The sequence below is a fragment of the Corylus avellana genome, chromosome ca10 (assembly GCF_901000735.1).
Source record: "Corylus avellana chromosome ca10, CavTom2PMs-1.0".
NCBI lineage: Eukaryota > Viridiplantae > Streptophyta > Magnoliopsida > Fagales > Betulaceae > Corylus > Corylus avellana.
Window position 1 is genome coordinate 10,286,359 of NC_081550.1, and position 14,585 is coordinate 10,300,943.

Sequence of the window (14,585 nt, forward strand, 5' to 3'; positions counted from 1 at the left end):
CCTTAAAAGCCAAAGAAGGCTTATAAAAGCAACCCTTACAAGGAGGCAAACATGCATGAGAGTTAACTAATTTGAATAATAATCTTCGAAATAATGCACCCAAAATGCTTGTTTCTCCTAAGAAACAATGTAGCATTTCGCTGGAAGATCGACTTCATAATTAGTATATATATTAAATTTAAAATGTATAGCAGACAGAAGAGAAAGAATTAATTAGGGTCAGATGATTCTGACCGCATAATCATCGATCTTTTCCTATCATCATTTATTGCATTTGGAGTAGTGCTTGATGGCGGTCTTCTTTTACTAGTTTTGACAAAGACTTACTTGCCGGGGAGTGGCCGACGAACAAAGTAACATGCCCCATGAGTTTGTCTTTCCTAGAAAATGTGGTACCGCACAAACATTGCCACTTCTGATCCCCACAGTGCTTCTCATGCGTCCTTAAATCCGACAGAACAGAAAACTGCTTCTGGTTGCATCGCTTGCAAACATACATCTTCGGGCAATGGCTCCTCTTGTAGTGATTCTTCACGCAAATCATGGACTTCAGAGGCTGGAACTTGGCATGCTTTTGATTCCACCGACACCCTTCTTGCGGGCACGAATATTTCCTCGGAAATTTCATCAAATTACTGTCTTTGTTAGATGGGCTTCCATTGTTATTCTTCATGGGGTTGCTCAGAGCAGCGCTTGTCTTGTATTCATCTCCGTGAGCTCTCATGTGCATTCTCAAATTAGCGTCTCTCTTGAATCCTTTCCCACAAACTTTGCAGTAATGGGTGTACTTTGCCAACAAATCCGCTGCGTCCAATTCAATGATGTCGTAGTTCTTCGGGGAAAGCCCTTCTAATTCTTCTCTCCCTTCCACCCTATTAACAACACTTCGATTTTCATCCTTGTTGCTGCAATTGCTGTTGTTGTAGGTTTCGCTGTACCAGTCAAGCGTGTTGGTGGAGTAGAAGCCTTGCACTGGCCGATTGCTGCCGGAGTTGGGCGGAGGAAAGCGGGATTGTCGGTGCTGGTGCGGCGCCATTTCGTCGTTGCTGGCGCTCCCCGAAGACGAGCCGAGAGCTATTTGTTGGCAGGTGAACATCATGGAGGAGGCTGTCATGATGATATCTTGGATGGCGGTGTTCATGCTAGCGACGGCTAGCGGTGTCGTTGAGTCACAGTCGGGGGAGATGAGGATGCTGACGAGGGACTGCACCTGGTGAACCTTGTCCTTGAGAATTGAGAAGCTGTAGAGGAGAGAGCTGGTTGGGTGAGATTCTGCGGCGGAGTTTCCTTCAAGAGAGGAGGAAACGACATCGTCTGGCATAGAGTATGCCTCCACCCCATGTGGGACGTTTGGGAAGGAAGAAGTGGTGGTTCCTAAAAGCATGTTGAAAATCTTGGCTGCCTTTGATTATTAGTACTGTATGTTATTTTCCTTAGATTGTTTTCAGGAGAAAGTGGGTGTTATATAGGGTAAAGCTTAAGCAGTCCTTTCCCTTTTGGCAACACATGAATCTATTGCTGAGAGAGATCGATGGAAGTCAACGTGCAGCTAGGCTTCGATCAACCCATCCCCACTTACAACCTCCCCCATGTGGGCAAACCCTAATTCATATTAAGAAAAGAGTTTTAAGAGAATTAACATTTATCTCCTTCAAACAAAACCATATAAATTGTCAACTGACAATTTTCTTACATGTTGGCCGGACATTATAGATTGATTGCAGCATGTCAGAGAAATTAATTAATAAATATGGGATTCTTTTAATAAACTGTGAATCTTTGTGCCTAAGTTGAAGGGCCGGGTACTCAAAATGGGTAAAAAATTGCTGACGCAAGGGATGATGGCATCCTTTTAAAATGTAGCGGTCAAGCTGAAAATGTATAGAATGTGAGCAGGGCATAGGAATAGCATGACGTGTCGCCAATCACAATCGACCAAAATTATAACTCTTTTCGGTCCTTGGCCCATGCGGCCAACGTAGGAGCACGCAGCTTTTGGATGAGCCATGCGCGTAGCTTAAATAATTATTTAATCTTTTTATTTAATTACCCGAAATTTATTTCTTTAATCTCTATTTCTTCTGACCCTTTTCTTCTGGCCATGCAAAAGCCTGAAATCAATGCTTATTTGCCGTTTTCGGTTGTTGCCACTTCCAAATATATAGATGTAGATATTTGATCTTTCGACTCACAAACTCAATTTTAGAATATAAATAATTTTTGTATATATATATATCATTTTCATTCCAAGTTATTGTTATGCCAGTCACTCTTTTTTTTTTTTTTTTAAATAATTTTTTATTGAAAGAGGTGATTTTTAGTGGTAGGCCAATGGAATAGGGTGAAGTTTGTAGAACCGCAACAATTTTCTCCAAACCAGTTTAAATGGGTTCAAACTGGTTTGAAAAAAAATTATGTCCTTTGTGAAATTACTCTTTATGGAATTATTTTTGATCAAGTTTTATGGTATGCTTGTAAATCATGAGCAACATTAGAGCTATATGTGACTTCCAATTGATTACGGTGGCCTTTTATAAATGAGAGCTAAAAAGATGGAAATAATATTTAATTAAACTCAAGACTTTGTTTCTGATATTATGTTAAAGAGAAATACTATGGTTTGTTTGATCTTACATGGATATTGTTTTTTTAAAAAAAATTAGAAGAAAAAAAAATTACCCTATTGATTCCTCATATTTTTTTAAAAAAACAATACCCACGCAAGAGAAGGAGAATACCTGAAAAAATTATAGCGTTCCTCTATGTACCACCATTTAAAAAAAAAAAAAAATGAAACCCGGAAAAATGGTAAATTTAATAAATTAATTAATATGATAATAGGTAATTTCTCATTAAAAGAAAGCTAGGTAGGTAATTATTCAATCCTTAGACCTATGGGGAGATAATATTACTATAGCAATAAGCCAATAAGAGAGACAAAGTAGCAGTTTATAAGGGGAATTTGAGTGCATTGTGATTATGATATTTTCAACCAAGTAAGTTTGATGGAATCTCCGATGGTAAAGGGATTCTTTTCATAATATTTTTCATTTTATATTTTCTCTCTTTATTATAATATTTATCTCCGAAGTATATTGTTTGAGCACGGGTGATCGAGGACCACTAAGGACCACCTTCGCTATTAAAATATTTTTTGAGTAGAACACAAATATAAAATTGGCACCCCAATTGAATAGAGAAAAATATATATAAAAAATTGGCAAATAATTAATCATGATTAATTAATTAACTTGTAGATTGAACACAAAATACGTTAGGAAAAAAAAAAAATTATTCTCAGGAAACAATAGTGCTCAAATAATAGTATGTAGATTGAACACCACTCTAAACAATATTTTGAACAAGAAAAATGTATAACAATAAAGCAAAAGATGAGAAAAAGTTGTGTAAATCGAATTTCTAAAATCAGCATTTTATAAAACTATAAGAGCAGTTTATTATTGTTGAAATAACAATTTATAATTGTTGAAATTAAATAACAGTTTATTCCCTAAAAAAAATAAAAACAAATAGCAGACGGTTATGGTTAAAATATGGTGGTTGGAAAAACGGTTATGAATGTGAAATTTGAACAAAAAATTGACTATTGATATAGAGCGTGCCTCATGCAAGTATGCAACGAGCTTGCGAGCTCGGCCAATGCTACACATTGGGTGATACTACTAGCATGTACCTACCCTAAGCTATTCTAGTCTTAAAGAAAAGATACATTCAAAAGGAAAATAAATATAACACCATCTTTTTAAAAAAATAAATAAATACTAGCTAGAAAACAATAATGGCTTAGCTTGTAAATTAAGGTTATTAATTAATATCTTAACTCTTAAGGCTTCGGTGACTTTTGGAACACAATATTATACTTATTTTTAAATTTTACAATAATATATATAGTTAAAGAAATTAAACATGAACAACTTGGTATTCGCAAATGATTTTTGTGATCGGGTTTCAATTATTGTTCGGAAAGGAGATCTGTCGACTTGCTCCCCTGCTTGTCAAAGCAATATGGAACACAAAAACACATGCATCATGCATGCCTAAGCCCTACGTACGTTAATCTCACAAAACTACAATAATATATATGTTGCCGCCTGCCTGGCCTACAAGAATCATGGGGGAGACCGGACACACACCGCTAGGGTTTTCTTTTTGGAAGCTAATATATATATATATTAATTCCCTTCCCTCATAGTCCTCAATGAAAACGCCATATATATTTGATATATTTTTATTTTCTTTAATTAAACTCGAAGGCATGTCTTCCCAAATTGTGATGATGTTTATGAGATTTGTTTGGAGAAGCACGCGTAGCCGCGTGGGTGAAGATGGGATTATTCAATATATTTGTCCCTTTCGATTGTTAAGTGCTCTTTTTTAATATCAAACAGAGGTGGGGTTCACCCTACTCACCAAAACATTTTTCAATTAAATTAATATTATTTTCCTTTTTATTATTTAATATTACTACAATATTAAATATTTTATCTTCATAAGAAACCCAAAGCGTGTGTGCTTGCTAGCCAGGGCCGGCTCAGTGATTTCTGGGGCCTTAAGCGAAACATTTAAATGGGGTCTTATTTTTTTTTTTAATATTTGTATATTAATTAAATAATATTTATTTTAATATTATTATTATATTTAGAGTTCTCATTTTTATTAATCCTTACAAAAATAAACACAACAATAAAAAAAATCAATTATTTATTTATTTATTTATTTTTTATGAATCCTTACCTCTTTGATACACCTGTTTCAAACAAAACTCACCAAAAAAATTGACAAAAACTCATACAAAACTCACAAGAAAAATCAAGCATAGACATAAACATTACCAAAAAAAAAAAAATCAATTTTTTATTTTATTTTATTTTATTTTATTTTATGAATCCTTACATCATTGATATACATGTTTCTCTCCTAGCCTCTCTCTCTCTCTCTCGCTTAATCTCTCTCCATCACGTTTTATTTTGAGTGAAACTAAGAAAAAAGAAGATAAGAGGGGAGGCTGTCGACAGTGGAGAAGAAAAGAGAGAAAGAAAAAGAAATGAAAGAAAGTGGGTGGTTAGGTAGGGTTAAAATAATCTTTCAATATCAAATAATTTCGAATGCATAGGTAGATAGGCTCTTTTTAAGTATAAGGATATTTGCTTTTCTTGGTAAATTGGTCTTATTTTACCATGGACTTATTATATTGGGGTCTTATTAAATTGATGCATTTTTTAAATTACTTACTTATCATGATTAAAGACCTTAAGTTTTTATTAAAAAAAAAAAAAAATTAGGCCTCATTAAAAAAAGAAAAAAAAAAGGGCCTTACATTACAAAAAAAAATATATATATATTAAAAATTTTTTTTGGGGAAAAAGTCTTTTTTTTTTTGGGCCTTATTAATCCGGGGCCCTAGGCGAGCGCCTCACTCGCCTAGTAGTCTAGCCGGCCCTGTTGCTAGCTATTAATTAGAAAATACATATAATAAGAGAGGATTGTCTTGTCCTCTAATTCTATAACAATCATGCTCATCTTAACCATTTCAATACACCCATTATATATATATATATATATAAGGGTTTTTTTTATTACCTATGGTTTTTTTTTTTAACGAATTATCTCTTCATTAATATAACAATCAAATGGGGCAAAATGCTCCGTATAATGCCAAAGATATAATTTGAAATCTTCCTAACTCAAGCATTATTTATGACATATATAATAACTCGCGAGGTTATTGTAAGACAATATCTATGAAAAGTCACCGCCCCAATGAGTTTCAGATCTATAGCAAATTCTAATGAATCATGTCTCTATCCGATGCCACGTCATTGATTCCCATGCTTTTTTTTTTTTTTTTTTCTTATCAGTCGCAATTCCCTTCATGCCCTCTACCATAGTGACAATTTTTCTTTATGCCTGATAACTCCTCCTTCATCAGTATATGGTTTGCTCCCAGAAAAAGGAACCATAAGAAAATAAAGACCGATTGGAAACCAATTCCATTATTCTTAAGGATTCGTGAAAACAAAACCTAAGAAAATAAATAAAATTTCACCCTATAGATCGCTACTAAAAGCAGATCTAAAGATAATACATTCTTATTTAAAAATAATGAAAATACAATAGTAAAAACACAACACACCGTTACGCGTTCCACGCGTCACCGCCGGCCAGTCACGTGCCACTAGAATGCCCCCAGAGGACCATTGACACACGCGCCCTGGTCGATCTATAGTAGAGGCAGGAAGAAGGGAAAAGGAGAAAGGCAACGGGGAGGAGGGAGTTGTAACCCCCTGCCCCACTTTGCTATGCTCTCTCTACGCTGCTCTAGTTCTATGGTTTGATGGCTGAATAAAGTATGTTTTATGTCCAAATGAAACAACAATATACAGGTGATGTATAAAGGTACAGGGGCATACCCCCAACGAAATAAAACTCAGTCAAGAGAAAATTCCTCACCATGTTACGAAGGATACAAATTTACAATAACTCTTTTGAAACACCATCTCTTTTGTCCTCGAATTCTCTAACAATCATGCTCATCTTAACCATTTCAATACACCCATTAGTCTTATATATATAAGATTTTCTTTTTTTTTACCTAAGGTTTTTTTTTTTTTTTTTTTTTGGTAGTGTTGGATAAAGTTTTATTTTTTTGAACGAATATAACAATCAAATGGGGTAAGACAATATCTATGAAAAGTTACTGTTCCAATCAGTTTCAGATCTACAGCAAATTCTGATGAATCATGTCTCTATACGTTGCCAAGTCATTGATTCCCATGCTTCTTCTTATATATATTTTAATCTCTACTACTAGTGCTTTATCAGTCGTAATTCCCCTCACGGCCTTTACCATAGTGACAATCCTTCTTTATGCCTAATAACTCCTCTGTCATTAGTGTATGGTTTGCTCCCAGAAAAAGGAACCATAAGAAAATAAAAGACTAATCGGAAACCAATTTCGTTATTCTTAAGGATTCGTGAAAACAAAACCTAAGAAAACGCATAAAACTTCACCCCATAGATCGGCACTAAAAGCAGATCTAGAGAGAATATATTTTTATTTAAAACAATTAAAATACAATAGTAAAAACCCATGACACATCCTCGTGTGTTCCACACGCTGCTAGAATGCCTCCCGAGGACCATTGACACACGCGCCTTGGTCGATCTACAGTGGAGGCAAGAAAAATGAGGAAGAATGGGAAAGGAGAAAGGGGGGCGGGGAGGAAGGAGTTGTAACCCCCTGCCCCACTTTTCTATACTCTCTCTACGTTGCTCTCTTTCTATGGTTTGATGGTTGCATAAAGTATTTTTTATGTCCAAATGAAACAACAATATAAAGGTGATGTATAAAGGTATAGGGGCATACCCCCAACGAAATAAAACTAAGTCAAGAGAAAATTTCTCACCATGTTACGAAGGATACAAATTTACAATAACTCTTTCGAAACACCATCTCTAAAATCCCCTATATATAATCTTTGATGCCTTTTATTTTCTTGAGATGCAGTTCAAGGCCATAGAGAGTATTTATTGTAGCCTTAACAGAAAAATAATAATAATTTTGAATGATATTGCAAGGAACTCGATCTCTAGAGAATTCATTTCGGGTAGAATAGACTACAATAACTCATTTTGAATAAGAGAGGCCTCAAGTGTTTGATAAAATTCCTCCGAGGATTTCTCTATTGATGGATAGTCCTCAAATAAGCAAAGCTACTACAATTCTCCTACAACTCTAATCCAAACCCAAATAATACGTCCAAATCATAAGAGATAAGAGTCCAAGCCCAAATACCTATTATAAGTCCTAAACGCTAGTCTTCAACTCTTCTTGCGCATTAGTAGACTCCTACGCGGACTAGTGATTTTATTCAGTTTGGTAGCTCCACCCATTATGGGTCAAACGTTCATCCAGCATCAACGCGAGCTCGATGGTCTCTCTCAATGTATTTGGTTTTAACATCTGAATCCCCTCTTCATTTCGTCGTGTAATCCGTCCAAGAAAGTTCCCACAAGTGCACTTTTATGACCAATTTTCTACCCGGCCGCTTAGCAAGTTTTTCGAATTCAGCTTGGTAATCCTACAAAGACCCGTGCTGTTAAATTTTGGATAAAGCTTCATCATAATCTTCATATTCAGTGGGACCAAACGAACGACTGCTTCATGTTTGAAGATGTTCCTGGTAATGTCTCTCCTTTCAAGTCGGTGTGTCTTCCGCGTCCAATGCCACCACTAGTTGGCTTCTCCTTCAAGGTGGAAAGCCGCAAGTTAAACCCTCTATTCGTTGGGTATATTTTGGTAATCTAAATACTATCTAACATGATTCAACCAAATCATTGGATCTTCCCCCAAAAATTTGGGGAAATCGAATTGATATGTCGATTGGGGTTGTGTTGGGCGTGTGCCTCGTCGTGATTCATAAAGGACCATGGAGAACTTTTGGCAAGGGTTTATGTAAAACCCCGACTTAATAATAAGTCGCAAGTGAAAAATATCTTAATTTTTGGCAAGATGCTACTACATGATATAATATTATAATCATCATAACGGAAAATAATCATGAATAAGTTTTTCTTTTCTGATTTTTAACGCCACAAACTCATCTCAAATAAATATACCAAATCTTCTAGATAAACTTCAACTTTATACATATCAACATATATTTACAAACTATATTATACTATACATTAGAAATTTCTATTGCTTGTCTATCAAAAGGCATCACATACAGCACATCAAAATACAACAAATTGACTAAGAAAAGTCACTCATTCTCAAATGACTGAGGCTGCCAGTCAGCCTCATGCACAAAACCCAAGACACGCATGCGGGTCCTCATCCGAGTCATCCTCCTCTTCTCTGCAGTATCTGTAAAATTACCACAATTTACAGGTGGATGTGTGAGTCTATAGCTCAACAAGTTTAAGCATACTGACCATTTTATAATCTAAGCCATCTTTTAAAAATGCATCTATTAGTATTTATAACAATAGTTATTAGTCCACAGGTTTCTAAACCAAAGTTTGCCACCAAAATGTCGTAGTTGTTGAGATAATCATTCAAATAGATAAGGTTTTATATATATATATATATATATATAAAGAACCATATTGATGTACAAATTTAATTGTACTCGCAAGCGCACGAGTCGTGTGCAGTAAAGTGTGTGTGCAAGTGCGAGGTCGAATCCACAGGGAGTCGTGTCGTGAAAACTAATTCTTATCTAAACTAATCCGATTTTAACCTAGTTCCGAAGTATGTCGTACATTTGAAATTGAAAACAAAATGAAATAATTAAAAGATAAAAATGGCACTAAGGTTTTCATAATCCACCTCACCAAATTAAAGCATATATTCTCACGTTTTAGTTCATAAATCCGACAAACAATTAAACCCTATGCATGTTCTATTGTTCCTATTGAAAGATTCAATGAATCCACCCATTTGACAAATGACAATGCATATCTAATTTAGTTCAAAAGATCCAATGTATCCATGCTTTGCACAAAAGACAATGGATATCCAAAGTAAATCAAAAGATGCAATGTATCCGTCGGATGAAACACAATGAATATCCAACTTCGGCACAATCAAACACAATTTTGTCATATAATTGAATTGAAACGAACATACATTACGTTAAGGTCAGAATTGTACGAATAGAACATGAAAACATAAAAGTAATCAATGGTGAGGTTTCATCTTCAACCTTAGTTGAAGATTTAGCCTCTCATGACAAAAGAAATCATAAAGAAACTAAATTACTTCATTAAAATTAAAAACTTACAAAAGAATTCGAGTTCAAAGCGACAAAATGCCCAAAAAACACGAAAACGACCAAGAACGGCGCCATCGGCGCGTCTCCGTACGTTTACAATGAAAAATAACGATATTTGTAAGCTAATTTTAGGGTTTCAGCGCTGCCAAGTCAGCCGAGTGCGCTCAATCGCACTCTAGGTGCGCTCGATCGCACTTGTGCAACAAGTTTGCTGTTGCGCAAGGCGCGAGTGCGCTCGATCGCACTAAACGTACGCTCGAGCGCACTTCCAGTCAGAATTTGCCTACTCTTATGAAATATAAATTTGTAGATCTTCGAGTTAGCTTTCCAATGACACCAAGATCACCTCAATCCGAGCTATACAACTCAAGATATGGTCTTTTTAGTGGGACTCGTCGAATGAAAATCATCGCTCGATCCCAATTTGCTGCTAGTGCTCCATGAAGTGTCTTAAGCCGCAAATATCACCTTAAAGCCGCATTTTTCTCTTAACATCTCGCAAATCACTAAAACACTAAAACTAACCAAAAACATCAGAAATTAACACGGCTAAGAGCGTAACAAACATAAGTTAAGAGGCCCAAATATACAATATTTGGCACTCATCAAATACCCCCAAACTTACATTTTGCTAGTCCCTTAGCAAAACAAAATCAAAGCATGAAACATAAATCCTCTGTTGTGGGAGCGACGATTGCATTTAGCATATGCAACAAGCCTTTTAAACCCCTAGGCATCCCTAATGGACGAGTGAAGTCTCGTGAGGGTTTAACAGAAATGATACCCACAAACATTTTTAGCACTATGTCATTGACAAACACAATTTCCACACAAACACATGGTTCTCACATCATGAGGAGTTTAACAAAGTAAACACCACAATCAAATCATCAAGCCAACCACAAATCATTCAACTCAAAGGTGGAAATTTGAGACAACACAAGCTTCAATAGGTGCAAAGTGAGACTAACACAAAGTTAAGAGGCTTCAATTTTTCTCAAAGTTTGGTGTACCTCAAAATTCATAGGAATTCACACAGATGAAAACACCAATGGCTTAGATCAAGACATGCATTATATATATATTATTTATTTTTGTGTAGGCTGTGCAATGTTCGGCTCCCTTAAGCTTTCTAATTGACCCATGTAATGAGTGTTGGGCCAATGACTCCCAAACCAGATGGTTTTAGGGCACTAGATGTAAAACATCCCTAAGGCTTAATTGCTCAAGTCAAAAAGGCTACGAAGCCAAACTAGCCATACAATCAACCAAATTGAATTTCTCATCTTTTTACGCGAACACTCAATGCTTAATGAGGCATGAGGTCCAGTTACTCAATGAAAAGCTCAAACTGATGATGACACTTTTTCTTTTTTCTTTTTTTTTTTTTTTATCTATCCTCAAGCCAAGGTTTCATCAACACTTCATCCTACAAATCGCAAGGCACACCCTAATCAATCAAAATCTCATACCTCACAGACTTTATGCTAGTGTGCATGTGATTCAACTCAGGCATGTGAAGTCTCTCTAATCCACCAAATGAGTCAAATGACTCAGATTTCTAACGACATGCGGTGTTTAAAAAGTTAAACACACTAATGACATGCAAACCACAGTTATGATGTAACTCATGCCCAATCAACAACATAGCACAATTTTTTTTTTTTTTTTTGACAAAACAAACAGATAAAAACAAACAAAAAGACACAAACAAACAAACAAACAGTGTGTTTGTCCACATCCCCAAACTTAATTGAGACATTGTCCCAATGTGGCAAGAGATACAATACCGTGGGATGAGGAAACTCGAGTGTGCAAAGGTCAGGGTGTCCCCCAAACTTGAACACCAAAACATGTGTCAAAATCTAATAGCAATATTTCCTCATAGAAACAAACATCAAAAGATTAATTGTTGTTAGAGACAAAAAATGAAATGACAAGAAATGAAATGACAAAAGGAAAAGAAATCAAAAATAAAGTGCGGAAAATAAAAAGAAAGAAAGAATACCGCACTTTCCCCGATCATTTGGGTGTCCAACCAATCCCTTCCACCCTTTCTTCTTAAGAATTTGATATCCCTCTGGAATGATGTTTTGCCGTCTCAAGTAGCCTAGTTGCTTGCTAAGAAGGATCTTCTTAGGAATATGGTTCCTAGATTTGTGACCTTGTGTGCATAGATCCTTGAGAATTTCAGCATGAGACGGCTCTTTGAGACATTGAAGAATTGAAGCTTGGGGCTCATAAATTGTCTCAAGAGGGATTTTGATGAAGGAGTGAGCTTCAGTACTCACTCCCTTGTCACTGGACAGATTTGGATTTGACGGGGGCTCAATTTGCTCCACTTGCTCCTCTTTTCCTTTCTCCTCATGGTTACCCACAATGAAAGACTCGGCTGCTAATGAGGGTGAGTTAAGGAATGATATCTCAGTGGTTTCCCCATCCTCAGTTCGCATCTTGGGAGTGGAGCCCAATAAAGCATCAGCTTGCTCAAGTAACTTGTCAAGGTCTAGGTCACATCCAAATTGAGCAAAGCACTTTCCCAATGGGTCCTCCAGACTTGGCTCATCAACAGTCTCCTCAACAATCTTCTCTCTCCCAATTGGGGTGGTGGCTTGGACATGCTCATGATAAAAATTGCTGGAATCATCCTCATCAATCATGTAGTGCCTTTCAGCTATCAACTGACTTTGAAGCTCTTCTTCCTCTATTCTGGTGAGTTCAACAACTAAATGACCAAGCTATCCTTCCAACTTTTCAATTGCTTTAGTGTTGGCCATGGTTGCATTCTTCACTTCATTTATGGCTTGGGAGTTGACCATGGTGGCATTTTTAAGCTCTTGCAAGGTTTGGCCATTAGACTGTATGAACACTTTGAGGGTGTTTTCCAATGATAAATCTTGTGGAGGATAATTGCAGGGTGAAGGGGTAGAGGATTGGTTGTCGAACTGCGGATATTCAGGATGGTGCAGTTCATCAAATTGGGGAGCATAATTTCCTGTAGCGTGAGCTTGCCATGAGAAATCAGAATGGTCGCTCCAGTCTGGGGTGTAAAAATTGGAAGTTGATTCAGACCCCGAACTGGAGAAATTGGTGTTCATCTGCTCATATGAAAAATTGGAAAATTGTCCCCATGATGGACAATTACCTGAACTATGATAAGGGCTGGAGCAGTATAAACATGGTCCATGTGGGTAAAAATTGTGAGGGAAGTTGGTAGGAGCGGGTGTCCTACAACTATGAGTAGCATTAAAATTACCAAACGGAAAATTCATGCTTACCCTCACTCTTTAAACAAAACACACTTCCACATGAAACATTAACCAATTTTTTTTTGAAAATAAAATAAACAAAAATATCAAAAATTAAAAACAAAAACTCACAAAACGGACCAAACATAAGTTTGGAAAAATTCAAGGTGCTGGCCCATTTTGGTGCAATCTGCGGAGGTACGCTCGAGTCCAGGTGATGTGCGATTGAGCGTAGATGGGCACGGGGTGTGCGCTCACGCGCACTTGCGGAAGTGTCGATTGCAGGCACGCGGGATGCTTGCTGCGTTAGACTCAAATGTGCTCGAGCGCAGGTGATGTGCGATCGAGCGCTTTGGCAGGGACTAGTTCCTCCAGCAAAACTGCAACAGAAACAACAAAAAGAAAAACACAACTTTTTCTCTCTTTTTTTTTTTAGTAACTGTAAACAGAAGCAAATAAAATATAAAGAAACAATTGTAAAAAGAAAATAACTAGTAGAAAAATAAAATCAATTTAAAGAAAAATCAATTTTCACAAAAACAAACAACTCCCCAGCAACGGCGCCAAAATTTGATGTACAAATTTAATTGTACTCGCAAGCGCACGAGTCGTGTTCAGTAAAGTGTGTGTGCAAGTGCGAGGTCGAATCCACAGGGAGTCGTGTCGTGAAAACTAATTATTATCTAAACTAATCCTATTTTAACCTAGTTCCGAAGTTTGTCGTACATTTGAAATTGAAAACAAAATGAAATAATTAAAAAATAAAAAGGGCACTAAGGTTTTCATAATCCACCTCTCCAAATTAAAGCATATATTCTCACGTTTTAGTTCATAAATCCGACAAACAATTAAACCCTATGCATGTTCGATTGTTCCTATTGAAAGATTCAATGAATCCATCCATTTGACAAATGACAATGCATATCTAATTTAGTTCAAAAGATCCAATGTATCCATGCTTTGCACAAAAGACAATGGATATCTAAAGTAAATCAAAAGATGCAATGTATCCGTCGGATGAAACACAATGAATATCCAACTTCGGCACAATCAAACACAATTTTTTCATATAATTGAATTGAAACGAACATACATTACGTTACGGTCAGAATTGTACGAACAGAACATGAAAACATAAAACTAATCAATGGTGAGGTTTCATCTTCAACCTTAGTTGAAGATTTAGCCTCTCATGACAAAAGAAATCATAAAGAAACTAAATTACTTCATTAAAAGTAAAAACTTACAAAAGAATTCGAGTTCAAAGCGACAAAATGCCAGAAAACACGAAAACGACCAAGAACGGCGCCACCGGCGCGTCTCCGTACGTTTGCAATGAAAAATAACGATATTTGAAAGCTAATTTTAGGGTTTCAGCGCTGCCAAGTCAGCCGAGTGCGCTCGATCGCACTCTAGGTGCGCTTGATCGCACTCGTGCAACAAGTTTGCTGCTGCGCAAGGCGCGAGTGCGCTCGAGCATACTTCCAGTCAGAATTTGCCTACTCTCATGAAATATGAATTTGTATATCTTCGAGTT

General features: G+C 36.4%; 1 protein-coding gene across 1 annotated transcript; it reads right to left on the reverse strand.

The window, feature by feature from the left end:
- Positions 1 to 265: 265 nt before the first annotated feature.
- On the reverse strand, positions 266 to 1,384 carry LOC132162911 (protein SENSITIVE TO PROTON RHIZOTOXICITY 2-like). Its single transcript, XM_059573123.1, has one exon. The coding sequence runs from the start codon at positions 1,382 to 1,384 to the stop codon at positions 266 to 268; it is 1,119 nt and encodes a 372-aa protein (XP_059429106.1).
- Between the last annotated feature and the right edge of the window lie 13,201 nt (positions 1,385 to 14,585).

Coding starts and splice junctions, on each gene's coding strand:
- LOC132162911 (XM_059573123.1), bottom strand. CDS start 1,384: ATGCTTTTAGGAACCACCACTTCTTCCTTCCCAAACGTCCCACATGGG.